Source organism: Silene latifolia, chromosome Y (genome assembly GCF_048544455.1).
Source record: "Silene latifolia isolate original U9 population chromosome Y, ASM4854445v1, whole genome shotgun sequence".
Lineage (NCBI taxonomy): Eukaryota > Viridiplantae > Streptophyta > Magnoliopsida > Caryophyllales > Caryophyllaceae > Silene > Silene latifolia.
The window spans coordinates 10469035-10495739 of record NC_133538.1 but is presented as its reverse complement, the minus strand read 5'-3'; the positions used below and the strand labels follow the sequence as shown (position 1 = coordinate 10495739).

Below are 26705 nucleotides of genomic sequence, written 5' to 3'. Positions count from 1 at the left end.
TTTTGAGTTATGATTTAAAATTTTAATTTCAAAGTTAATGTTACTCTGGATTAGTGTCTAAACTTGGTTTTGTTTCAAAATGTCTTAAATCTCGTTTGGAAATATACCAGAATTGTTTCAAATAAAGTTATTTAATGCATAAAAAAAAAAAACCTTTCAAATGTTATGTTGTATATACGAATTTGATTTCTCGTGAACCTTTTTCTTTGAGAAATTCCATCTTACACAAGATATTTTGACTTTTATAAAGATATATTGATTATCTTGGAAATTTTGAATTATGACTAGCTTCAAAGTTTTGAACTTCTCTTTCTCTTTTAGTTTTGGGTTATCATTTAAATTTGGTTTTGTTTCGAAATGACTTGAAATTCGTTTGAAAATACTTCCGAATTTTGTTTTTCAAACACTTTGATGCCTTGAGAAACTTTCAAAAGTGGTGTTGTATTTTCAAAATTTGATTTGCTCAAAGGTTTTATGTTAAATTGGCACATTTACTTTTGAATTTCGACATTGGTGGATGCTAGGACTTGTCATTAAAGACGTCTAATGACTGGTTCAGTACTTGCTGATGCATGGTTGTAAGATTTGATTTTTCCAATGTTGACTTACCCTTATCTTGGACGATAGAATCCTGGTTCGCGACAGTATTCTCTTGTTCCATGAGATGAGACAAGTGATTTTAATAGTTCAATTTTGAAAACTTGTTTAAAAATTGTATGACCTCAACGATGATTTCTCGAATTTATGTGTCAACCGAAATGATAAAAAAAAAAAAAAAACTTGTTCTTTAAATTTTATTTTTTTTACTTTTAAGTTTCGAGGACGAAACTTTCTTTTAGTGGGGGAGATTGTAACACCCACCATTTTAATAAATCTCATTTATTTGATTTTCGTTAAAGAGGTTTATTTTTATTTCTTTTTATACTAATTTTGGTTTAGTGTTTTATTTAACACCATTTTAATTAATTTTAGTCCTATTTTATAAATGGACCGACTTTTAATTATATGTCACTTTTTTTATAAAATGGGAAAACGATTCTGGTTCATCACTTTTTTTTTTACCGTGTATTTTATATCTAGAAAATTTATTTTGAAAACTTTTTTTTTTATATCTTTTACTTTAAGTCTTTGATAAATTGTTTTTATTCGACTTCTAATTATTTTACAATAAAAATTAGAAGGTATTTTCTTTGACTTATTCCCTCTTGTGGCTGGTTTTTCTAGAGCTTTTCAAGGAGATTTTATTACTTATATTTATTCTTTCCCTCTTAAACACTCTACTTTATGACTACATTCATTAGGTCATTTATCATTCACATATCTATCCCTCTTGCAAAAAAAAAAAAATATGGAACGTAAACCCTCTTCCGCCGTTCTCTGTTTCTAAAGAATAAAATTTACGTACGTGCTTGCCTTCTTGCTTCCTTATTTACGTTTTACCAATCATTCTACGTACGTGCTTGCCTTCTTGCTTCTTTATTTCGATCGACCTTCCCTCATCATCCGTTCATCTTTTTCTAAGGATTTGTAGAGGAGATATTGAAGGCTAGCATATGTGGATTCGGATTCGTAACAAGGTAACTACGACGTTACTCGGTATTGCATTGATTAATTGTTGTAGTTGTATGTATTATTGCTTTTTTGTGGTTTTATAAAGATTTATTGATACATATGATTTTTGAAACCTTTACTTTCTGATCTCTTGATATCCATAATCTATTTTGACTATGTATAAATTTTATTTTGTCAATAGGAATTTATTTTGGTTGATTTACAAGTTTTATGATCAAATCGATTGTTTTGATATTAGGGTTTTAATATTTCGTTTTTATAATTTAAACAGATGTAAATTATTTTTCTGGAATTAATAGTTGATTTTAAGATGCCATGAATTTTTGTGGTAATTATTTTGGAGTTTTAGTATTTATTTCGTAATTTAAAGTATTGACGCAGTTTCTGCGATTATAGCGTTTCTGTTCGGTTTTAATTATGTTAAAAATACTAAATAAAATTTTAAATTTACAATATTTTAGTATATGGCAGAGACATGGAGTATTAAGTTGTGTATAAATTTGTAGGTCTTCAATCATTATTTTCGATTTATGGTGTATTTTACAAGTTTGATGAAAACCGTTGTTAAATCTGTCAAACATGTTCGTCTGTTTGTAAAATTCATATCACCTGTTTTTATTTCGAATTTGCAAAAGTGTAAAGAATAGACTCCTGTTATTTTAAAGTGTAGAGTCTGTATAAAAATTTTCATAAGATTTAGACTTACGGTTTGGTCAGAATAAATTATTTGTGAACAGCTCGTCTGTAAAACGCGTTTCTGACTTCTCTCAAAGATTCATTTTTTAAAAGATATTTTGCTTTTGATACAGTAGCTAATCTTTTTCTCAATGAAGATTTATCATGTTTAATTATGTTTAAAATTATGCCTTGCCTTAAAATGTTTTCTAAAAGTGGATTTATGAACTGAAACATTATGGGTGACGTTTTCTGACAGTTTTTAGAAATGAATTTTTAGACCCCTGATACTTTCGTAATTTAACGTTTGTCAAAAAATGAAAGTTGTAGCTAAAAGCTACAGGAAACCAGGAAAATTGGCCTTGCGTCATTTCGATTTTTCTATAATTAATTATGAAGTTTACAATACTGCTGTTCAGTTTTATAAACTAATGTAGAACTCCGTCTCATTAAAGCCTAAGTAATAAGTCTTTACTAAAGTACCTTAAGTCAAAGGATGGTCTTTAAAGTTTGATTTCAGTAACTTAATTTATTTAAAGTCCTTAAATAAATTTTATACTTTTGGTTTTAAGTTTAAGTTTTCTAATTCGAAGAAAATAAAGGTGTAGTTCACTTACGAACCATTTGAATAATATACTATATCACTTGGAATACTTTTAAGTTTGGAATAATGAAAGTAAAGGCAAAGAATAATAAACTAAGGCATACGGGTTCTTATACGGCTATAAGATTGGGTATCCTGCGGGCGGTACAGATTGTCGTAGAGTCATGTACATGTACTTAGACTAGGACTTCGCGTGACCTGCGTGGTAAGACGTGTCCTATTATAGCTTGTTGTCTAGTGAGCGAACTTGGAGTTGGTCACCTTTGCGTGACACCGAGTTCCCGAAACTAGTGTAAGATCTTTCGGTGTCAAGGAGTATAGCTAAAGTGAATATCTAGCTTTGAACTATATTATTTCCATTCTATCATTTGAGGAATTTTGCTTTTAAGCATGCAAAGACGTTGGTTAACGTGATTTGGTAATCATATTTTGTTACTTATGTTTTATAACATTTCAATTACTTTGATATATTATTTGCATCTGTAACATTTATATCATGTGATATGGTGGGAGAACGTCAGTTACTCCCCATTTCGATTGTTATTATGTTTATAACATGACATGGTATTAGCTTTTTTGGGATTCTCTGTGTGAGCTAGCGAGTAGTTTGCGAGATCCTACTCTGTTTTCTGCTTTCTTTTATGGTTTTTAGTTTTAACACTTTTGAGGAATTTTATTTTCGCCCTTTTTATAAAAGTGGTATTTGTTTAGACTTAACCATTTAATTTTATCCTTGAGAATTTTATACATTCTCAATTTATAACAGTTAGAACTTTTATCTTTGTGTATTTAATCCCATTCGACAGTGTTTCCGCCACTGTTTTGCACTAGATTTTATAGGGGATTACATAGTTGGCCTATTTTTAAGGAATCCTAAAATCTATGTTAAATGTGGAAGTGAGGTTTTGGAGGGAAAAAAAATATGTTATGGTTATTGTTTTATTATTTTATATAGATTATAAAATAAGCTCATAATAAATTTATTGTGAGACCTTCTCTAAAGACATTTACCCAACGCTTCTCAAATCCAATTTGTTAGTTGTTAGATTATTCATTTTACTTTTGCAAGAAAAGGGGAGATGCTATAATAACATGATAATCGAAGATCGGCAACAAAACATTAAGTTCATAGTAAAAAAAATTAATCAAGAAAATACTATGGCAATTGTTATTGTTTTATTAATTAGTATAGATAGTTAGATTGAAAGTTATGAACACTTCAACATGAGTGAAAACTTTAACAAATAGCTATTCACACTGGTTTAAAAACGTAAAAGGAATGATTTGAGACTAACGATCATCTAAATTGCATTGTTAAACAATATTGTCTAATTGAGTAAAAAACATGATGCTTGAAAAATTTAAATAAACTAATTATGATATTATGGAGACCTTATAATATAGAGAAATTAGTAAAAATAACAATAAAATATGGTGATATAAATGTTATGCTAACAATATAAAATAAATTTTATATATTGAGTATTTAGTTAGTGGGCCTATTTTTAAGAAATCCTAAAATCTATCTTAAATGTGGAAGTGAGGTTTTGGAGGGAAAAAAAATATGTTATGGTTATTGTTTTATTATTTTATATAGACATAGATAGATAGATAGATAGATAGATAGATAGATAGATAGATAGATAGATTTATATGGTTGTAATTAAATATTATGGTTGTGCCTTCAGGATCTATGCTATCATTTTGACTACCATTCTTATTGTTCATACTTCCTCATATTCTCCATTTTGTTCCCCTTTATTGTGGGCACAAGATTTTAGAAGGAGAATAAAGTATGAATTGTGTGAGTTGAATGGGGTTTAGTGATAAGAGAGATGAATGAATAAATAGGAATTAAATAAGAAATTGTGAGTTGGGTGGGGTTGGGTGATAGGAGAGAGGAATAAATAAATAAGAATTAAATAAGGAATTGTGAGTTGGGTAGGGTTTGGTGATAGGAGAGAGGAATGAATAAAATAAGAGTAAAAGTTTTCCAGAAAGAGGAAGAAAACCTAATAATCCGTTTAAGGAAATAGGGAAGAAAATAGTGAATAAGAGGGAGTATTATATTACTGAAATTAACATTCTTCTGTTATGCCTATATTTTTTTGTGGATTTTTCATCTCTTTATTATTTTTCACAAAGTTTGAGTATTGGAATTGGGAAATGGCTTAATTTTGAAATTTGTTTCTGGGTTTTTTGTGGTGATTTTGTTTTATTGGTCGAGGTTTAAAAATGGGTCATGCTTATATGAGTGAGTGGTTGATGGTATTTGGGTTGAAATTTCTGGGTTTTATTGATTGAAGGAGGTAGAGTTTTGAATTTTAAGCACTTTTTTTGTGGAAGTTTTGTCAATTGATTTTTTTTTCAAGGGTTGATGCTCAGTAACATGTTTTTATAGGTGATTTATAGTCAAATTTGATATCGGCGATGCTTATGATTAATTGAAGGCATTTGAATTTGCTGAGCAGGTCTAATAATCCGATCATTCGAAAATTAAAACGATAGTGTGACTGAGTTTTTTTAATTAAGGGTGTGCACTGTTGGTGATTTTTTGATTCGGTTGTTTGTTTGATATATCAGAGAGGGGGTTGAATGGTAAATTATTGTTGAGTTGGGTTATTTTTTTATTTTGTTTGAAGTTGAGGCATTGCTAGGTTGAAGTAGATATATGGCAATAGCAGGGTTGCCAAATGTTCCAATACTTGACTCAACCATTCACGTGGAGTCTTTATCATCAGCATCAGGACGGCGTGGAAATCAAAGGATTAGAAGCACCCGCGCGTCCTCAATTCTTCGGATGTGGAGGGAACTTGAGGATGAGCGTACTAGGAATTCAAGCCGTGAGAGAGGGAGGTCAAGGGTGCCTCAAGAAGGAAATGATGACTTGTCTAGCTTTCGAGAAGGTGAAGTAAGAGGTAGCCAGGAGGATTCAAGTGAGAGTGAAAATGGGTCTGTTATCAATTTCAAGAGTCAATTGGGCCATGTCAACGAGCAGGAGGACCGTAGGAGCATGACTTCTAGGCATTCTCGTGACTTAGGAGAAGTCGAAAGAGAGAGAGTTAGGAAAATTTTCTGGGAGTGGATGATCAATGGCGGAAATTCTGGGACTCGTCATGTTGCTCACATTAATAGAGGTTCAAGGAGTCAACGGTTTGGTGATAATGATCGGGAGAGGGTCCGAGTTGTGAGGGATTGGGTTCATTTGACTAGTCAGCAAAGGGAAGCATGCGCTGGCAGTAGAGGAGACCAGGTTACTGGGATTGCATCTCAGATTGAACATTTCCATAATGGACAAGTTTCTAATCATGATGAACGTCAACCTGAAAACAGTCGGAGGCAGATTCGCAGATTATGTGGTAGACAGGCTCTTCTTGATTTACTGGTTAAGAAGGAACAGGAACGACGGGACGAGCTTCAGTGTTTGGTGGGGACTCGGCCAGTTAGTGGCTTTGCTCACCGTGGGCGTATTCAGGTAGAAGTGTAGTTCATTGTGCATCCATCCTAAGGGTTTTAGTATTACAGAATAATATTTTGTTGACAATAATAGTTTGTGAGTAACATAACTTGTATTAACAAATGACAAGTGAGGTCTGTCTCCTCTAGACCTATTTGAGAACTCTGAATTCTTTTGAAATCTTTGATAATAAACGTGTCAATTACATTTCATACCTTTTGTGGAGGCAAACCGAAACTCCACTATGCTGGAATTCAATTCTCAACCTCAGAGAAATATGTCTTAATCATTCTAATTTATCCTAATGTCATCTTTAGTACTCTTCTTTCATAGTTTCATGGTGAAGTAGTAGTAGTAGTTCGATGCTATTTCTCGAGGCAATTTTCATTTTGAGTCATTTGGACACAACCTCTTTGTCTTGCTAACTCAAGGCTAAGGCTGCATACGTCTGACCCCCATATATGACAATTTCAGGAGTCCTTGAGGCACATGGGTAATCTTGTTTCTGTTATTATTTTCATAATCAGTGCAGTTTCAGTTCTCAGTGTAAAGTATAAGCCATTAGTGTTAATCCCTTGCGTTCATTGCAGGGAAGGTTTCATGTCGAGATTGGACAACAACCTTCATGTGCAAGCAAGTGACGTATCTGACGGTTCCTCTGACAATGATTCCGATGCTTTTAGAGATGATGGAAGCCAGGCTAACTGCGCTAGTGAGATCCTCGACGGTGCTCCAGATCTAAATGATCCTACTGCTGATGTGCTTAATGTTTCTCATGACGAAACATCTCCTCTTGGTGCCGTCGATGTCACTCCATCAACAGCCCTACCAAGTGTGGACCCTGGTATTGGTCCATCAGCTGATTTGAATCATCCGACTCAGCATGGTTGCATGGTTCCGGGTTCGGTGGTCCAATCTTCGAACCGAACTGTCGGCACTGGAATGGATGCCGTTCACAAACTACATAGTCAGGGTGCTTTAAATTTAAACCCAGCAGCATTCTATGATCTTGAATCTCCTCCAAGATACAAATCTAACACCGAACCATGCAACACTGTAAGAAACTGCAGCAATGAAGAAACGGATTCTCACCAGTTGGGCACCCACGTTGAAGGTAGGCTTGAGTGTGACACCAACAACATTGTGGAGAGTAGACCAGAGACATCCACCAGTGTCAATTCCAATGGTTCTTCCAATGATGAAGTTTTAGATATAAATGCCCAAGAATCTCCTGGAAGTGGACATGAAATAGACCATGAAGATTTCTCTGTTAGGGAAGAAGCTGACGTGCATAATGCGGTGGATGATCAGCTCGATATATCAGGAAATCTCAATGATCATGACTTGAATGTGCCAGAGTTGGACTGGCAAGGAGTTTCGGAGTTTGAGAGTGTATGGGAATGTAGTCCCTTATCTGACCAATGGAGAGATAATCAAGCAGAAACAGACAGACCCCGCTGGGCAGGTGAAGTTGAAGTTCAATCTCACGAAGCACTTGAAGATGAAAGTGTAGAACAGATTGACCAAGACGAGTACTGGGATGAGAACCATTCTCTGGAAACTGGAAGAGATTGGCTGGGAATGGTTTCTGGTTCTGGATTGGCTTCTGACAGGGTTGTTGATACATATTATTTCTCTGATGATGTGAACGTATACCACATAGAGCTTAGGGAGCTTGTCAACAGGTGTTTGTCCTTGCTCTTGCTGGTTTTTGCACACTTAATCCATACAAAACCCCCTTTTTTGTGAATATTTTTTAAAATAAAAAGTTAGTAAAATGAGGTCGACTTAAACATACTTAGCGAAATAAGGTCCATGTATGATCAGATTTTCCGAAGCCGAGGAAAGGTAACACACGCCCGTGTGCGTGGCGGTACACGCCACTTGGGATGGTGTGCTCTATTTTTTACACTAACCCATGAAATTTGATTCATTTTAGTTTGACAAGATTTTATTTCATTCCGGTATGTTGGTGAAGTTGGTTGTATCACTCTACTTTTCCTAAAGGTCTCGAGTTCGAACCCCAGGCGTCCCCAACGAGTTTTTTAGTTTCAGATGTACTAAAATAACTTCTGTGAAAAAAATTCTACAGCAGGGGGAATCGATCTCGCGTCTCTCCATCTAAAGAGTAGGCTGAAATCACTTTGTCACCAGAATTTGAGTGTCTACTACTAACACCATATACTGAATATAGCATACAATAGGAAAATAAATATTCACCAGTATTGAACATGCCATCCGCCATGGCGTTTCCTTTCCCCAGCTTTATAAGATCCGATCCTATGTGGACCCCCTATTTCGTTAACTAGTTTTAATTTAACCCCATTTTGATAATCTTTTAATTTTTAAAACATTATTTTTAATAAATGATTCTTTATTTGTATATTAACTATATATCGTGTTTTTGTTTCCTCCTATTTTTTTCTTTTCATTATTGTACCGTGACGTCAGCTTCTTGTTGTGTCTCTCACGAGGCACTGACTATTGGACATGTTTCTATTTTAGGAGAAGAGTTTCAAGTCTTCTTGACAGTGATTTTCGAGAGAACCTAGACCGGCTAATACAGTCTTATGTGGATAGGCAAACTGATGCTCCTGATGACTGGGAACATCATGAAATTTTACCTCCTTTTGTGTCAAGAAATCAAGAACTGTTGCACACAGAACGGGAAGAGTCTGAACCACATGACTCGCACGCAAATGGAAATGAACCCAGACTTCCTCCACGACCTCCACCACTACCTCAGGCAGACTGGGGATGGGGGTTGCATCAAACCAATTGGGCGAGACGAAACATACATCAGCAGTCTGGAACTGTAAGTGGATTACTCTTAACTATTTAAATCGTCCAATTTATATTGTGATTGTCCCATTTGACTTTGGCGGCTTTGGTGTTCTACTGATTTAAACTTCGAGTCTCTGACCACTATTGTCCAATTTATAGATATGATTTGATATATGTCAACTTTGATTTATTAAGCAACATTTTTTCGTAGTATATTTTTTAAAAGTTGCTATTTTACGAAGTATACTCCGTAGTATATTGTAAAAAGTAATGCTTAAATGTGTTTTATCAATAAATTCGCGAAGGGGTGATATAAATGGGATGTACAGAAGGGACTTATATCCTGGTCACTTTCTTTGCTACTATTCATATGCTCTCCTGGTCACTTAAATGTGTCATTTATCTTTGTTTTTGAGGTGCCACCTATAAAGCTCTTAGAATGACAAATAACTCATTTACGGAGTACTTTTTTCACAAAGAGCAATGCTGCGTTGTATATCTTACCAGAAAACTGTATCACTGTTAATGTATGTGCTTGATCGAGTTAATCTAGAGTGTTGCCGAATAGTCAAAGTGGGAGTCCTGATTTCTGTGATCTTTTATCTGTTACTTGTTCTGCTTAAAGTTTTTACCTTTGAAAGATTTGTGACAATGGATTTGCTCATTTTCTTCCTGATGCAATGATCCATTGATCTTAAGATCATGCCAGATGTCTTGACACAGTTATTGCAACATTATTAATGGAAAAGAGAGCTCTGGTTTCTGCTGAAGTTGTGATTACTTGTTTATACGTTTTCTTCACAATGATAACTTGCACTTTATCCTCGAAAATTGTGAGAATTAGGCCTAATTCACTTTCATACACAGATATGCAATTATAAGTAGACCTTGAAACACCGTGTGATACCGTCGTTTCAGTACCAAAAATAAATACCTAAGTACTACTAACAAAAGTCAGCGGTAAGTAGGGTCGATCTCCACAGGGAGGCGGTCACTATCTACTTGTTAATTCTAGTCCGTCTGGTGTCACAAGATGGGTGTTTGAATATTTGAACTAAACTAGTAAAAGCAATGGTAGAGAGAAAATAAAGAGAGAGAGATGCCAGGATGTCGGGTTATCATGATAGATTCACAAGTCAGCTAAAGGTAGGTCAATCGATCTAATGTGAGAAGGGTAAAGGAAAGGTCCTTCCGGTCCGCTATCCGCCCTAAAGTACAACTAGCTTAGCTTCCGCCCTCACTAGTGTAGTCTATTGCTCATAACAGGTCTATTCATTCCAATCTTCCGATCTAGGATTGAACTTAACCAAATTAACGGGTTTAGAAGCATGCATTCAACTAAACGATTATAATAAAATTGTTAATGAAGCAATTCTCACATTAATTCTCCTAAACCAACTATCGCATCATTGCTATACTACCATGACTACCCTAATCCTAGCATTAAGAGATTAGTTATGCATAATAGTAATTAAAACCATAGAGAGAGAGATAAAGAAATGGTAAACATAATATAAAGATTAAAGGAAGAGAAATAATACTTAGAATAAAAGGGAAGAGAGATTACAAGAGTTCAGATCTGGAAGAAAGAGCAAAATAACATTCAACAGTATCCGGTTGCAAAAAGGGAGAAAAAAGAGAGAAAAAAAAGATGTTTAGACCTAATGATGACTCCCTTATATAGGGAAGTGAAAATTAACAAAACTAAACCTGTCACAGGATAAAAATCCCGAGTATAATAGCTAAATACTCGATCGAGGACTTTTATATCACTCGATCGAGCAAAACCAAGCTAAAACCTCTCGATCGAGTACTTTAGGTACTCGATCGAAGGTACTCGATCGAACACTTATTAAATAGGCACTACTCGATCGAGTAGAAAAAGAAGTCGATCGAACACAATTGTACTCGATCGAGTACTTTCCAGCGCACAATTCCTGATTCGCGCACCATTTCTTCGTTACTTGGGCAAACATGGCGTTTCCGGTGGCGTTGGAAAGCTAAGAGGACAAGCTTTCATCTCCAATTGGAACCACCTGAAAATCTGTTGTAGAACTCGAGATATGGCTCTTCAAAGCAGGCACTAGCAATTTGAAGTTCTTCCTTTGCTCGCCTAGCTAACTTACTTCTTTGCGCATCTCAAAATAGTAGTCTTAAGGCTCCGACTCAACTCATCTCCTAAATGCATGTATAGGGACATGTTTTAGGCTTGATTATGCTCCTTTCCGATTCATACCTGTAAATAATACAAGAGAAACCAAAGTAGACAATTCGGGGGACATTTGTAGCTAAACACCACACAAAATGTATAGAAATGCGTGCAAATAAAGTACGAAATACCTATATAAAATGCACGCATCACCGTGCTCGGACATGATGTCTTTACCTTAGAATATACCGTATATTTCTTTAACATTAAATAGGCTTACATTTTTTTTATTGAGGTAGTCTCTCAAGAGACGGTCACATACAAATCTTTTGTTTGGATGGAGAGATCAAGGGAAAGGGGCGAAATCCCACTTTTTATTAGCAATTTGAACTGGAAGGATTTGGAGGATCCATTTTTCATCATACAAGCTAAAACAAATTCTTCCAAATAATCGCTATTAGGGATTGATCTCCAAAAATTTTTAACATAGGAAATTTTGGAGGGAAATTTCTGTCTCCATTTCCCTTCCTTTCACTCCCATTCACTTCTCAGATTTCAATGTTTATCCAAGCAGAGGGCAAACGTGTGATACAGACCCATTTACCCATTCATTAAACTGATATTTATTGATAGAGTAGTCGTACAAAATAATCCTGTGAGACAGTCTTGTTTCAATGTTTGTGCTTCTGATTATTGCTGTATCTGCTCAGAAATGGGAATTAATCAATGATTTGAGGATCGACATGACTAGGCTACATCAAAGACTGAATAACATGCAGATGATGTTAGAGGCTTGCATGGATATGCAAGTTGAGCTGCAACGATCAGTAAGACAGGAGGTCTCAGCTGCTCTAAATCGATCAAACAACCCATCAGGTACGCTTTTAAGTTTTAAATTCCTTGTTAGTGTGCTACTTTTTAGGTATCTGTGATTTTGTTTCTTGATACAAATGCCTGATTCTGAATTGGTACCTTATTTCTTACTGTATTTATTAACAGAATCGCTTGAAAACATACTGCCTAAAGATAGTTTCAAATGGGATAGTGTAAGAAAAGGCGTCTGCTGCATATGTTCTAGCACCAACATCGACTCTTTGTTGTACAGGTAATGTTTTATTAGCATAATATCTGAGTTCTTAGATGGCTTACTCAGTAGTACGGATTATAGTAAATCACTATGGTTGACAGATTTTACCAATCACAAGCTCAAACGGGCTATTTTGTGTCATTGACATCAATTTGCAATCACCATAACTGAAATATTGCTTTCATCCAATGGAGCCAAATTCAAGATTTTATTGGCTTTGTAGTATGATGGAATGACAAAATGATTTGTTAAACAGCATGCAGTTTCTTATATGACAAGTTATCAATCGAGCTATGAAGTTTGTAAATGCATTTTTTATTTTGTCACTCGTAATCTGCGTTTTTCACACATGGCCCCCCTTAGGCCTTAGGAGAGGCAGCTTTTAGGCATCCAGAAAATGTTGTAATGTTGTGTAATGATGGAAAGCTGAATCTCATTCGAGCACTATTTTTCTGTCTCAAGCTCTTCTCACGTCTTTGTTTCCTCCAATATCGCAGATGTGGGCATATGTGCACATGTACAAATTGTGCGAATGTTTTGCTTCAGGGCAAGGGGAAGTGTCCTATGTGCCAGGCACACCCGTTGTTGAGGTGGTTCGTGTGTATTTCATACAATAGAATAAGATGGGAGAGGAGCATAGCTAGTGCCATCATAATCTTATTCATACCCGTCCTTCAGTTCCTTTTTTGACCATACTTTCTTTGTATATTTTGGAAATATACAATTCTAGTGAATAGCCAAATACTCCGATTTTTAAAGGAAAAGAAAAACCACAAAAAGAGAGATTTTAATCATTTGTTTATATGTCGAGCCTTTTTTAGCTGCTCATCTTTCCTCTGTTACATTTAAGGATATGTATATACGGTTACTTAAACCCCGTTTTGATGTAAAGTAGTGTGCATTGAACATTTATAAGTATATCGGATTGGGAAGATGGCATTTCTAATGCCCTCTTTCCCAGATGCTCGGTGTATGAAATCTACTGAATGCACTGGAAATGTCAACAATCTTGTCGTGGTGGGTCGTCATTTGGAGCTGATCAGCACTAGACTGGTTATAGAACTTGGATATTCACTGGACTTCATTTGGAACATTCTTCTTTGAAAAGCTGTATAAATGAAGTAATCTCTTTTGAAGTTCCAACATGTAATAATGTTATGCTTAGCTTTGAAAAGCACGAAGCTGAACATGGACGACAAGGGCACATTAGGATAAAGACGCAAGGCACGAAGCTGTGCATCTCATCTTCACAAGGTGCTCCTTTTTGCAAGCAGATACGGAGTAGATATTTTCAAAATACGGTATTGTGCCATGATTTTTATTTTTATTTAATTAACCTTACACATGGTTGATGGAGGTATGGGAATGAAAAAAAACGAAATCTGAGAAAGAGTTGTGTATTGTTTGTTGCTTCTTATGCACGAGTCGCACATACAGTGCAGCATGGCATTTGGCCGATACTCAACTTAATTTTGCTCGCATCAATATGTAATTAACTTCTGAATGGTGCATTTTGCTACATAAATAATTGCTGTTTTAAGTGTTTCTTGATCATAAATTTGTTTAATATTATACGTATTTTTTTTGTTTTCTATAAAAATGAACAAAAAAACCAAATTAATACTGTGGAGAATGATTGGAACCCATCAGCACTAAATTCGCTCGTATGGTTTCCTTTACACAAAAAAAAAAATTGTGGAGAATGAAAATCTTATTTTGTCTATGACAAGTACTTTGTCTTTAAAACGACTTATAAGATGTAAATGTGATAAGTGTAACCTCGTCAGCATTAAAATATCAATTGGTCTCCCTTGTGACGGGTTACCATTTGTGACGGATATTTTGTGAGATAAAATGGTAACAAAATGGGTTAGTGGAGAAAGGGGACCACATGAATAGTGTTGCAGAGAGAGAAAAAGTGGGTACATTGTGAGGTAAAGTGGTATCCGTCACAAGCTTGTGACGGATATGTCATGTCTTCAATGAGAATTTGTGTTAAAATATAAGGCTCATTGTGATACATGTAGAAAATGGGGAAAAGGGTGTATCAAATATTCAGATGTCTAATACTCTTACGTTTTGCTTTTAAATTTAAATCTCGCATTTGCCATTTTGACGCTATTTATAGATGAAGAAAATATTTAAAATTCTTTAGGATGTATATGAAAAATCAGTTAGTCTTGCTTGTGACGGGCTAATCCCGTCACAAGCTTGTGACCTCTCACAAAAAAGGAGAGGGGATAAGGTGGGGCACCCTCCATGTGCTTCCCACTCACCTCTCAATGGGCATTTTGAGAGAAAAAACGGTATCCGTCACAAGTTTGTGATGGATAGTGCCCGTCTTCAATGAGATTTTGTGATGAAAAATATAGTTACTAGAGAAGTAGAGATTTTATTTGATTTGTCTACACTCCACGTGAGTACATGAAAATAAACCAACTCCTAGTTAAAAGTTAAATACTCCCAGTTGTAGAACACAAGGTGGTTGTAGTATAGTTTTTTTTTTTTTTTTTTTTTTTTTGTGTAAATCGGGGTGTCCATCGTCGACAACAGTGTATAAACCCCTCGCCGCGCGTGCTCTCACGAAGAGGTAAACGGCTGGCCAAAGTGTTTGCTCCATTTCCATTGGCAGGGATCGAACCCCTGACCTCATGGTTAAGGGATGAGGTGAGCAACCACCATATCAAACACATTTGGTTAGGTGGTTGTAGTATAGTGGTAAGTATTCCTGTATGTCACGCTGGTGACCCAGGTTCGATCCCCAGCAACGGCGTTTTTTGTTATTAGCTTTTAAAGGTTTTGTTAACGTTAGCTATAGCAGGGTGGCCAACCCTTCTCAACTGTTTCCTAGACTTTCGGCAAATTTACTGAACTTTCCAATGTTCAATAGGGTCAGAATACGTTCGTACCCTAGTCGTAAAATATCATTTGTCTTCGAGAATTTGTGACCCGATGTATCCCACAAAATACAATCTACTTTAGTTAAACTCCCTAGTATGTTTTTAAAGGTAATGTATTCGTGACTAAAATTTATGTAATTTCTCTAATACACGATTGTAATTTTAATGGTCCAAGAGTGAAACTTTAATGCTACATGAGTGTAACTTTAATCTATATAATTTTTAAACGAAACGGTAAGTCTTTAACGATGTCGCTTGAAGGCGAAACTGTAAGTCTTCAACGATGTCACTTTAATAGACGATATGTGTAACTTTAATCAATCCACCGCCATCGAGCCGATAATCACCACGCACCCACCAGATCTGGAAAAAAACAGGAAAAAAACAAAAAAAAAAACAGAGAAACAAAAGAGGGGCGGCTGAGAGAAGGAGAGGTCGACGACAACCACCACAACAACCACCACCACCACCACCACCACCACAACTAACCATAAAATTAAAAAGAAAACAAAAAAAAATCCAGACCCACCACCGCCCCCACGACCGTCAACCACCACCCTAAACCCTAAAGTCTCACCAAAAAAAACCTTTGACTCCCGATCTTCCTTCACTACCTGCCGTAACCACCATCACAGCCGAAAAAAAAAGTAACTCACCACCATGCTGTAACACAGCCACCACAGCCGAAAAAAACAAAAAAAAAAAAAACTCACCACCACTCAGATCTGGAAAAAAAAAAGAGAAAGGAGAAGGGAGAGAGGGCGGTGGTTCGTGGTTTTTAGGAGGTGGTGGCCGAAGGTGAAGGAAAGAAGAAAGGAGGTGAGTTGTTGGTGGCGGCGAGGGAAGGTTGATGGAGGCGGCGAGGCAGGGGATGTGGCAGGAGCAGAGGCGGCAAGATGGGCGTTATAGGGGTGATGCGGCTGAGCGGCGGTGGTTGTTGGAGGTAGAGAGAGGGACGGAGAGAGAAATGGAGGAAGAGAGAGAAGTGGATGGTGGTAAAATGAATAGAATTAGAGTTCTTTGGGTTTTATATAGACCTTTTCTTTTTCAGATTTAATCTTGGCCATTGATTTTGTTATAATCTAATGGCTAAGATTAAGACTCATGGACTCACCTAAGGTATGTGGACTCATTTGATCCTAACTATATATATATATATATATATAGTGTAAAGATCAAGTGAGTCCATGTCTTACACTCTTGAGTCCATAAGTCCTCATCCAAGCCTTTGGATGAGGAAAATGGGTGGCTTAGATCAAACCTCCAAAAGGGAGATTAATTAGCTAATCTAACTCTCTCTCTACTCTTTTTAATTAATCACTAACCTATATCAATTAATCACTAATTTAATATATACACTTTTTCACACAACCATTTCTCTCACCTCTTACACAATTTCATTTTCCTCATCTCTCTAAAATCCAAATAAATCAAAAACCTCTAAAAATCACCCAAAAAAAAATCCATTAAAAACACCCCAATTAATTTACCTCCTCTCCCACCCACCACCAAATACCACACCCACCCGAACCCGTCACCACCCACCACCCCACCCCAGCACACCCACCACCACGGGCCACGACCACCCTCCTCTCCAGCCCGGCACCACCCCCACGCCGACCACCGGCCCAACCACCAGGCACCACTCACCACCCCCTGCCGCTTCTTCTCCCACGCACCACCGACGCACACAACCACCACTCACCCTCACGGCCTCACGCACAAATACCTCCCCTGCTTCACGCCCCACCGCCGCCACCGCCGCCACCGCCGCCCCTCTTTCTTCCACTTCTCATTTTTTTTCTTTTTTCCAGATCTGTTTCTCTTTGTTTTTTTTTTCTTCTTCTCTCACGTCTCTTGTTTCTCTTTATTTGTTTTTTTTTATTTATTGTTGTTGGTCATATGGTAACACCCACTAGATCTACACTTTCTTTTTCTATTTTCTTTAGCAAATTTTGATATGTGGGTGTTTTTTTTCCTTTTTCTTCTCTCCCCTGTTTCGAAATTGTTATTTTTTTTTTTTTCATTTCCCAGATTTCGTTTATGATTTTTTTTATTATATTGTTTTGTTTTGTTATTTTTCTTATTTTTCCTCCTGCGATTTTTACCTTTTTTTCTCTTTTTTCGGTTGTTTCTTATTTTGTTTTGTTGGTGATGTTGTTGAATGTGTTGGTGACTCGATTTTTTCAAATCTCGTTTCACCTTTTTTCTTTTGTGTATTTTTGTTTTATTTTGTTTCTGATTTTGTTTTTTAAATTTGGGAATTAGTGTGGTTGTTGGTGTTTTTGGTGTCCTAGATCTATTTATTTTTCTCATATTCTCTTTATTTGTTAATTTTTATCTTCTATTGAAATTAACGTTACACTTATTTCTGTTAAAATTACACTTTTGTTAGCTAAAATTACACTTTTGTCTGTTACAATTACACTTTTGTTAGCTAAAATTACACTTTTGTTGCTTAAAATTACACTTTTGTCTGTTAAAATTACACTTTTTTCGGTTAAAATTACACTTTTTTCTGTTTGAATTACACTTCTTCTGCTAAAATTACACTTTTTATCCTTGGAATTACACTTTTTTCTGCTAGAATTACACTTATATCCATTAGAAATACACTTATTTATCTCAATGGACTTGGTTATATTCTCATTTGACTAATGTTACACTCTCAATGGACTGAAATTACATTCTCAGTGGATTAAAATTACACTTTCGTGGACTAAAATAACACTTTGCTGGACTAAAATAACACTCTCATTAATTTGAAATTACACTTTCTGGACTAAAATAACACTCTCATTAATTTGAAATTACACTTTCCTGGACTAAAATAACACTTTCCTGGACTAAAATAACACTCTCATTTGACTGAAATTATACTTTTTTGGACTAAAATAACACTTTTTGTTGTTAAAATAACACTCGTAAAATGCTAAAATTACAATGAGTTGTGATAAAATTACAAAAATTTAAAATATTATTCGTCAAAATCACTCAAAAAAAACTGAAGTTAAACTCGTAAAACGCAAAATTCTCGTAAACATTCCTTAAAATTACAAATTTCAAAATAATATCCGTCAAAACCGCTAAAGTGTAACTTAGTAAAAATTGATAGTGTGTGCATCTTTTATCATTTTATGAGTGTAATTTTAGTTCACAAAAGTGTAATTTTAGTCCAAAAAAGTGTAATTTTAGTCTACAAATGTGTAACTTTAATCCACAAATGTATAACTTTAGTCTACAAAAGTGTAATTTTAGTCCACGAAAGTGTAATTTTAGTCCATAAAAGTGTAATTTTAATCCAAATTGTATAACTATAGTCCAAATTTGTGTATCTTTAGTCCAAATTGTGTAATTTTAGTCCAAATTGTGTAATTTTAGTCCAAATTTGTGTAACTTCAGTCCAAATTGTTCTAACTTTAGTCCAAAAGCGTAACTTTAGTCATTGAGAAGTTAACCTTAGTAGAGATAAGTGTAACTTTAATAATAGAGATAAATGTAACTTTAATGAAGACAAGTGTAATTTTAAAGAAAAAAGTGTAATTTTAACAGAAAAAAGTGTAATTTTAACGGAAAAAAGTATACTTTTAACAGGAAAAAAACTGTGATTTTAACCAAAAAAACTGTAATTCTAACGGAAAAAAGTGTAATTTTAACGGTAAAAAGTGTAATTTTAACCGAAAAAGTTTAATTTTAACGGAAAAAAGTGTGATATTAACGGAAAAAAAATGTAATTTTAACCGATAAAGTCATTTTAATAGATCCTAAATCACACAATACCAAAAGAAAATTTTAAATACGAAATTTGGCAAATATATAACAAGACGGATATTAACAAAGTTATATCAACAAGAAAAAAGTAAAAAATGAGATTTCATAACTAATAGATTTAGTACTAAAAACCAAAACATCAAAATTGAAAAAAAAAAAACAAAACGGAAATGAAAAAAAAAAACGGGTCAATGAAAATTGATCTATTTTAGTAGATCTAAAATTAAAATAAAAAAAAACTCACAAATTTGAAACAATATTATATAGCAAGACGATATAAGGAGAAAAAAAAAATAATAAAAAGAACACACAAACATCAAGTATTTAAAAAAAAAAAATTAAAAAAATGACGTCGGATCGGCGGCGGCGGTTGTGGTGGCGACGGCGGTGGCGGTGGTGGTGTCCGGTGGGTGGTGGTAGGTGGATGGTGAATGAGGAAAAGATGAGTAAATGATTTATTTGGATTTTTTGGGTTTTTTATTTGTTTGGTTTTTGGGTTTTTTTCTTGGGTTTTTTTTTGGGGGTTTTGAGAGAGAAAAGTAGTGAAATGTGTGAGATGAGAGAGAAGTGAGTGAGTGGAAAATATATATAGTGAATTAGTTTTTAATTATGTTGTTAGTGATTAATTAAAATGTGTAGGAGAGAGAGTGGAAAATTAGTGTTAATGGTGCTTTTTGGTTTCAATCTCCACCATCCATATTGGATGATCTAAGGGCTATAGTGAAGACTTAGGGACTCAAAGGCATATGGTGGACTTAGAAGAACTTTGCTTTATATATATATATATATATATATATATATATATATAGGAATGAGATCATGTAAGTATGGCTCATATATTTAAGGTTTGAAGATTAATACAGGCCGTCAGATCTAAGAGATCCAACGTCCCTTATTGAGCGCGGATTATTAAGGGTAAAATTGTCATTTCACAGCGCTTATATAAACTCCTTTCTTCAACTAAAGTCGTCATTCTCGCCTAAAACCGTTTATCTCTCTAGCTTCTCTCTTTTTTCACTTTTTTCCCATAGAAACCCCTAAATTTTGCTCCTGATTACTCGATCTTAGCTCATTCGTCTATTTTCTGATGAATTATCATACTATTTCCATCATAATCACGATTTTAGGTACGTTATTGTTGTTAATTTCACCTTTATGTTCTCTTAAATTTGTAATTTTAGCTTTAAATCACATGTTTTTTTTCGTTTTTCGTTCATATATTTCCAATTTGTAGCCATCTTATTACGTTTCTCCTAATTTCTTTCTATATTTTCAATTTCATCTTGCTTTATTGTTATTTTCAGCTTTATTTACTGTTTTCCCTAAATTTGTTATGTTTCTTTCATGATTCTAGGTTTTCAGCTCAATCTCAACTTATTCTTCTATTTCTGATCAATTATCATACTATTTCAATCATAATCCCGATGTCAGGTACGTTATTGTTTTTAATTTCAGCTTTATGTTCTCTTTAATTTGTAATTTCAACTTTAATCACATGTTATTTTCGTTTTGTACATATATTTCCAATTAGTAGTCATCTTATTGCGTTTCTTATAATTTTTGTACCTAATTTAAATTTATGTGCATATTAATTCTAATTTGATGTTTTAAGATTTATTATGCCCTAAGATTAAGTTGTCATATTGATGGTTTACGAATTTTACCAACATATGATGCTTGTAATCTGAATTGTCAAATTCATTAGCAAAAGAGGATTGTTGTGGTATGCATAAACTGTGATATTGTTTTACAGAACGTGTGATATTGTTTAGCAGAATGTGTGATATTGTTTAGCAGAATGTGTGATATCTCATAATCATTGTGTTGAATTTTCACAAGGCGATGCATTGTTCTTCTTTGATTGTAATTGTTGAGATATGGTTTATGATAATTAAAACTTGAGAATCTTTGTATTATTTTGATGAGTGTTGTGGAATTGTGATCTAATAATGGATTGTTAAGTAGAATTGGTGGCTAGAATTGTGATATTGGAACTTCAGAAAGGTTGAGTTAGCGTACTAAGTCGAGTATGTATAGTTAGAATCATGTATCCGTCAAATTTTCGCAAGTTAGTTACTTCTACTGCTGGTTTGTTAAATACAATGTGTAGTTTAAAATGTTGATTTAGTGAACTATGTCGATATGCAGTTAAATTTTTGCGAGTTGTTGAATTGTACGGCCGGTTTGTTAAGCACATTGTGTAGTTCAACTTCCATTATTGGACCTTGAGTTGATAAGTTTAGGTAGGTATGTGCATTTTTCAACGGCTATATGCGATTAAATAGGTTTTTGCGAACCGACAATTGGAACGTTAGGAGCATAAACGATAACTAGTTAAGGAAATATAGTAGATCGTTTTTCATCATCTGTGTACTACTGGAGCTGCATGTTTGTTACGTTTGTGCTTCTATTCTAGTTTTGTTAAGTATGCTGTGTAATTTCGAGTTAGCTGTAGCCAAATCTATGATGATTGAAACATTTTTCTAGCAAAATATTTAAAACATAGTGCGCAGCTCTAGAAGGGTGAGAAGTTGTGTTGTGGAGGTTGAAGCTTGATCTAGCAAGGAAATAATAGTCCGAACAATCTACATATATATTCACAAAAGGCGAGTTTCAAATAAGTAAGGAGTAATATTTTACCATAGTTTACTTGAGGTGTTAATAAGCTGGACGCTGGTCATGAACATTAGATCTTAAGAAAAGCTGACTTAGTGAGGAGCGGTAGGCATCAAAGAAGTGGGGAGTAAGCATACATGATAGATAAGTTAAGGGGAGCGATATGCGAACTGGTTCCTACGGCATCGCTAGTATCCATGGCGCACTCCTTTTCTAAATCAATAATTTGGCAGTTTCTCGTCTATTAGCTCAAAAGGTAGAGCATTGTGTTATTTCACAAGATGTGGGTTCGAATCCTACATAGACGAACAATGCAATTGTATAGGTTGAACTTTCGCAAGATCATATTTCACCCAAAACAATATCATAGTTATAAAGATTGTTTTCATCCCTCAACTTTTGTGATATTAAGAAATAATATCACACTTCACCCAAAACAATATCACAATTATAAAGATTGTTTTCATCCCTCAACTTTTGTTATATTAAGAAACAATATCACAACTATTACTAAACAATATCACATCTCACCCAAAACAATATCACAGAAAAAAAATGTAACTGCATATTTACAATATCACCCTTTGATAGTGAAGTATCACAACCATTACCAAAGAATATCACACTTCACCCAAAACAATATTACAGTTATAAAGATTGTTATCATCCCTCAACTTTTGTGATATTAAAAAACAATATCACAACCATTACCAAACAATATCACACTTCACCCAAAACAATATGACAGATAAAAAAAATTGTAACTGCATATTTACAATATCACCCTCTGATAGTGAAGTATCACAACCATTACCAAAGAATATCACACTTCACCCAAAACAATATCACGGTTATAAAGATTATTATCATAATTGAACCAGCTATCACGCCAAATGCTGGCGTAACTCCGGCGAGAAAACATTCATAATTGAACCAAGCACACAAAATCAACTTAGCAATTGAATCCGAGACACCAATGGCTCGTCGCCCCACCTCAATTCGAGCTAACAAAGACAATTCCTACTATTGGATTTTAGTTACAATATCACAATTTATGTAATACAATATCACAATGTACTCAATACAATATCACACTTGTTTATTGTAATAGAAATAACACATGTAAGATGAAGAATAGCAGACCCTTTGAAATAGCACAATAAAAAAAAAGCAAATGAAATTGTACTTTGAAATAGCTCATTAACGGTAGCCTATGTGGGACTTGAACCCACATTCTTTGCGCTTTGCACAATGCTCTACCGATTGAGCTAATAGGCTTTTATGATGAGGTGTTATAAAATGTAGCCACAAAGTATAAGAAAAACTATTGATTGCTGGCATAACACTCTAAATATATGAAAATCAAATATGTGATTAGAGGAAAATAATAGTCTGGCCAATACGACTCAAGTAGCTTCCAACACTACCAATGATAGGCATATCATCCGGACTGCGACCACGTGACTTTCTTGGCGTTGAAGAAACCGACGTCTGCCTGATTTCCTCCACAGTCAAAGCTCCCAAGCTGAAATCTTAGACTGAATTACGGTTCTCCTTCGATTCATCTTTCGAGATTACCCTTGACCTAGCTTTAATATCCTTCAACTGAGTAACTTGCTAAGTAGTGAATCGTAACAGATTTCTAAAATGCTTTGACTTTTGGCGCAGTGTAGGGAGGTCAGAAGTCTTCAAAACCCGTAGCCTCTTAACAATTGATACGAACATCCTGGATAAAAGAAGTAGTCTACGTCATATTTCGACTTATTTAGTATTGTTGACTCATAATTGACTAATTATGATTATTCTACTAATTAAAACTAATGAGCAAACAAGTCATTGCTACAAAACTAAGATAATGTTAAGCTACTAAACAAAAATACAACTCCATGCAATTGTCAAAGTTTTTGCTTTAAATTATGGGCTCTTGTTGATTAATTAAGACAATCCCGACATAGATTAGAAGCATAACATACCATTTCCATTGGGTCTTGTGTAATGCTTGGCAAAACAACAGAACAAGACAAAAATAATGCTTAATTATTGTCAACTACGTAGGAATCCTAATATGATTTTCCAACAACTGGTCCAGATTAGATTATAGTTTTCTTTTCTTTGATAGAAAAGTTAAGTTTTATAGCAGGATTTAAAAAAAGGTAAAGAATGAATAGCATGCTTACTGCCACGAGACATCTCCAACCAACAAGTTCGCAACCTGCATTCATAACAATAAGCAATACATAGACGTGAGAATCCAAATATTCTAGCCACACAAAAAGACTTCAAAGCTTAATAAACACTATTGGCAAATCCAAGTAAAACTAAAAAATTAAGTCCTACTTATAATGAGGCGACAACATTAATCACAAGTGAAATGAAGACAATTATGAAACAAACAATGAAAACAAACCAGAAGAGCAAGTAGGATTAAAATAACCTCTTAAAGAATGAAGAGATGATATGGAAGCAGGGACATTATGCAGTTAGTATAATTACTCACAAAAATAGGAAGCAATGAGGTTACTCCTATACGTACCAGCCATGCCGAATAAGACGAATATTCATACTGTATCAATGAATTACAAAGTTTAAAGAGATAAGCCCCAGTTACAAAGAGTCTAAAACTCAAAAATTGTAAAAATGATTAAAAATACCTGGAGATTAAGGCAGGGCATGACGAAATAGAATGGCATATCTACAAGTAACAAAGGCGGTGTTAATTAAACAACAGGTTTTCGCATATCTGCAGAAAAATGCAAGACACCATGAATACAAACTGACAAAACATATACAATGACTCAACAAACTGACAAAACTTATACAAGCTCGCATATCATGTCAAGATTACCATCCAAAACCCTAATTCGCGTCAAATCCGTCTCTAAACTATGGAATTTCCTAATTAATTCTCCAGATTTCATCAATCTTCACCTATCTTAAACCCTAAATTCCCAATAATATAGCTAAATTGAAAAAATCGGAAGGATTAGAGCAAAAATTGTACGAAACATAAGCAATAATACGAAAAACGCGATTATATCAATTATTTCCCAAAAATAATGCTAAATTGAAAAAATCGGAAAGGAAAAAGCAAAAATTGTACCTGAATTCAAAGAAAAACGCGATTATATCGAACAATAATTCTTATTGCTTCGTAATTTTGATCAATTCACCAATTTAATCCGTAGTTTTGTTCGTTTTTTCTTCAATTCGAGAGAGAGAAAGTGAAGTAGAAAAATGAAATGTTTACACTGTTTTTTTTTTTTCAACGCGATTTTTGGTTTTGTGTTTTGATTTTTTTTACCTTCTCAGCGAGTGATATTGTTTAGAAGAACAAGTGATATTTCATTCGTTACTCAATTCTCAAATATTTAGTAGTTCTCACCGGATCCCGACTATATATATATATATATATATATATATATATATATATATAGAGAGAGAGAGAGAGAGAGAGAGAGAGAGAGAGAAGTTCTAATGAGTCCAACATGTGCCATTGAGTCCATAAGTCCCTCTAAGGGCCATTGGATGGACTAAATGGATGGTTGAGATAAATTTGATTAAAGGCCATTAAAAAGAAAAGGAAAAAAATGTGGATGGTTGGATTGAGATGGATGGTTGAGATTGAAAATTACCAAAAAAAATTACCACTAATCAAATTTCTATACACTAATTAATTTTTCTTTCTCTCTTTAGCCCCTAATTAATCAGTTTTGAGTTTCAGATTTCAAAAGTGTAAATGTAATGTTGTATGAGTTTTACAAGTGTAAATGTGATGTATTACGAGTGTAAATGTAACATTTTAAGAGTGTAAAATTTATTTTTTTGTGACGGAAATTTTGAATTTATATAATTTTAACATTTTACAAGTGTAAATGTGATGTTTTACGAGTGTACATGTAACATTTTAAGAGTGTAAATTTGATTTTTTGTGACGGAAATTTTGAATTTATATAATTTTAACCTTTTACAAGTGTAAATGTGATGTTTTACGAGTGTAAATGTAACATTTTAAGAGTGTAAAATTTATTTTTTGTGACGGAAATTTTGAATTTATATAATTTTAACATTTTACAAGTGTAAATGTGATGTTTAACGAGTGTAAATGTAACATTTTAAGAGTGTAAATTTGATTTTTTGTGACGGAAATTTTGAATTTATATAATTTTAACATTTTAGAAGTGTAAATGTGATGTTTTACGAGTGTAAATGTAACATTTTAACAGTGTAAATTTGATTTTTTGTGACGGAAATTTTGAATTTATATAATTTTAACATTTTACAAGTGTAAATGTGATGTTTTACGAGTGTAAATGTGACATTTTAAGAGTGTAAATTTGATTTTTTGTGACTGAAATTTTGAATTTACATAATTTAACATTTTACAAGTGTAAATGTGATGTTTTACGAGTGTAAATGTAGTATTTTAAGAGTAAATTAGTCCTTTGAGTGTAACTTTGGTCCTTTATAAGTGGAACTTTTGTCCTTTACGAGTAAAACTTTAGTCCGACCACCAAAATACACCACCACCGTCGTCCTCCACCACCAACTCATATCCACAAAAAATATGAGTGCAAATCTATATAATTTTAACGAGTGTAAATGTAAAGATATACGAGTGTAAATATAAAAAATATGAGTGTAAATGTAAAGAAATACGAGTGTAAATGTAAAGAAATAAGGGTGTAAATCTGAAAAATGCGTGTAAATGTAAAGAATTATGAGTGTAAATGTAAAGAAATACGAGTGTAAATGTAAAGAAATACGAGTGTAAATCTGAGAAATGCTTGTAAATGTAAAGTAATATAAGTGTAAATGTAAAGAAATACAAGTGTAAATGTAAAAAACTACGAGTGTAAATCTGAAAAATGAGTGTAAATGTAAAGAAATATGAGTGTAAATGTAAAGAAATACGAGTGTAAATGTAAAGAAATACGAGTGTAAATCTGAAAATGAGTGTAAATGTAAAGAAATATGAGTGTAAATGTAAAGGAATACGAGTGTAAATGTAAAGAAATATGAGTATAATAAATATATTTATTAGATTTAAGAATAAAAATCATGATAATACAATTTTTTTTTCAATAATCTAC

At 34.0% G+C, this 26705-nt stretch overlaps 1 protein-coding gene across 1 annotated transcript; it reads left to right on the top strand.

Annotated features, from left to right (window-relative positions):
- The first annotated feature begins 4343 nt into the window (after nucleotides 1-4343).
- On the top strand, nucleotides 4344-13334 carry LOC141634236 (uncharacterized). Its single transcript, XM_074446469.1, has 6 exons — nucleotides 4344-6326; nucleotides 6899-7993; nucleotides 8814-9123; nucleotides 11952-12117; nucleotides 12241-12346; nucleotides 12826-13334. The coding sequence occupies exons 1-6, from the start codon at nucleotides 6142-6144 to the stop codon at nucleotides 13016-13018; spliced, it is 2055 nt and encodes a 684-aa protein (XP_074302570.1). The 5' UTR covers nucleotides 4344-6141; the 3' UTR covers nucleotides 13019-13334.
- The last annotated feature ends 13371 nt before the right edge of the window (nucleotides 13335-26705 follow it).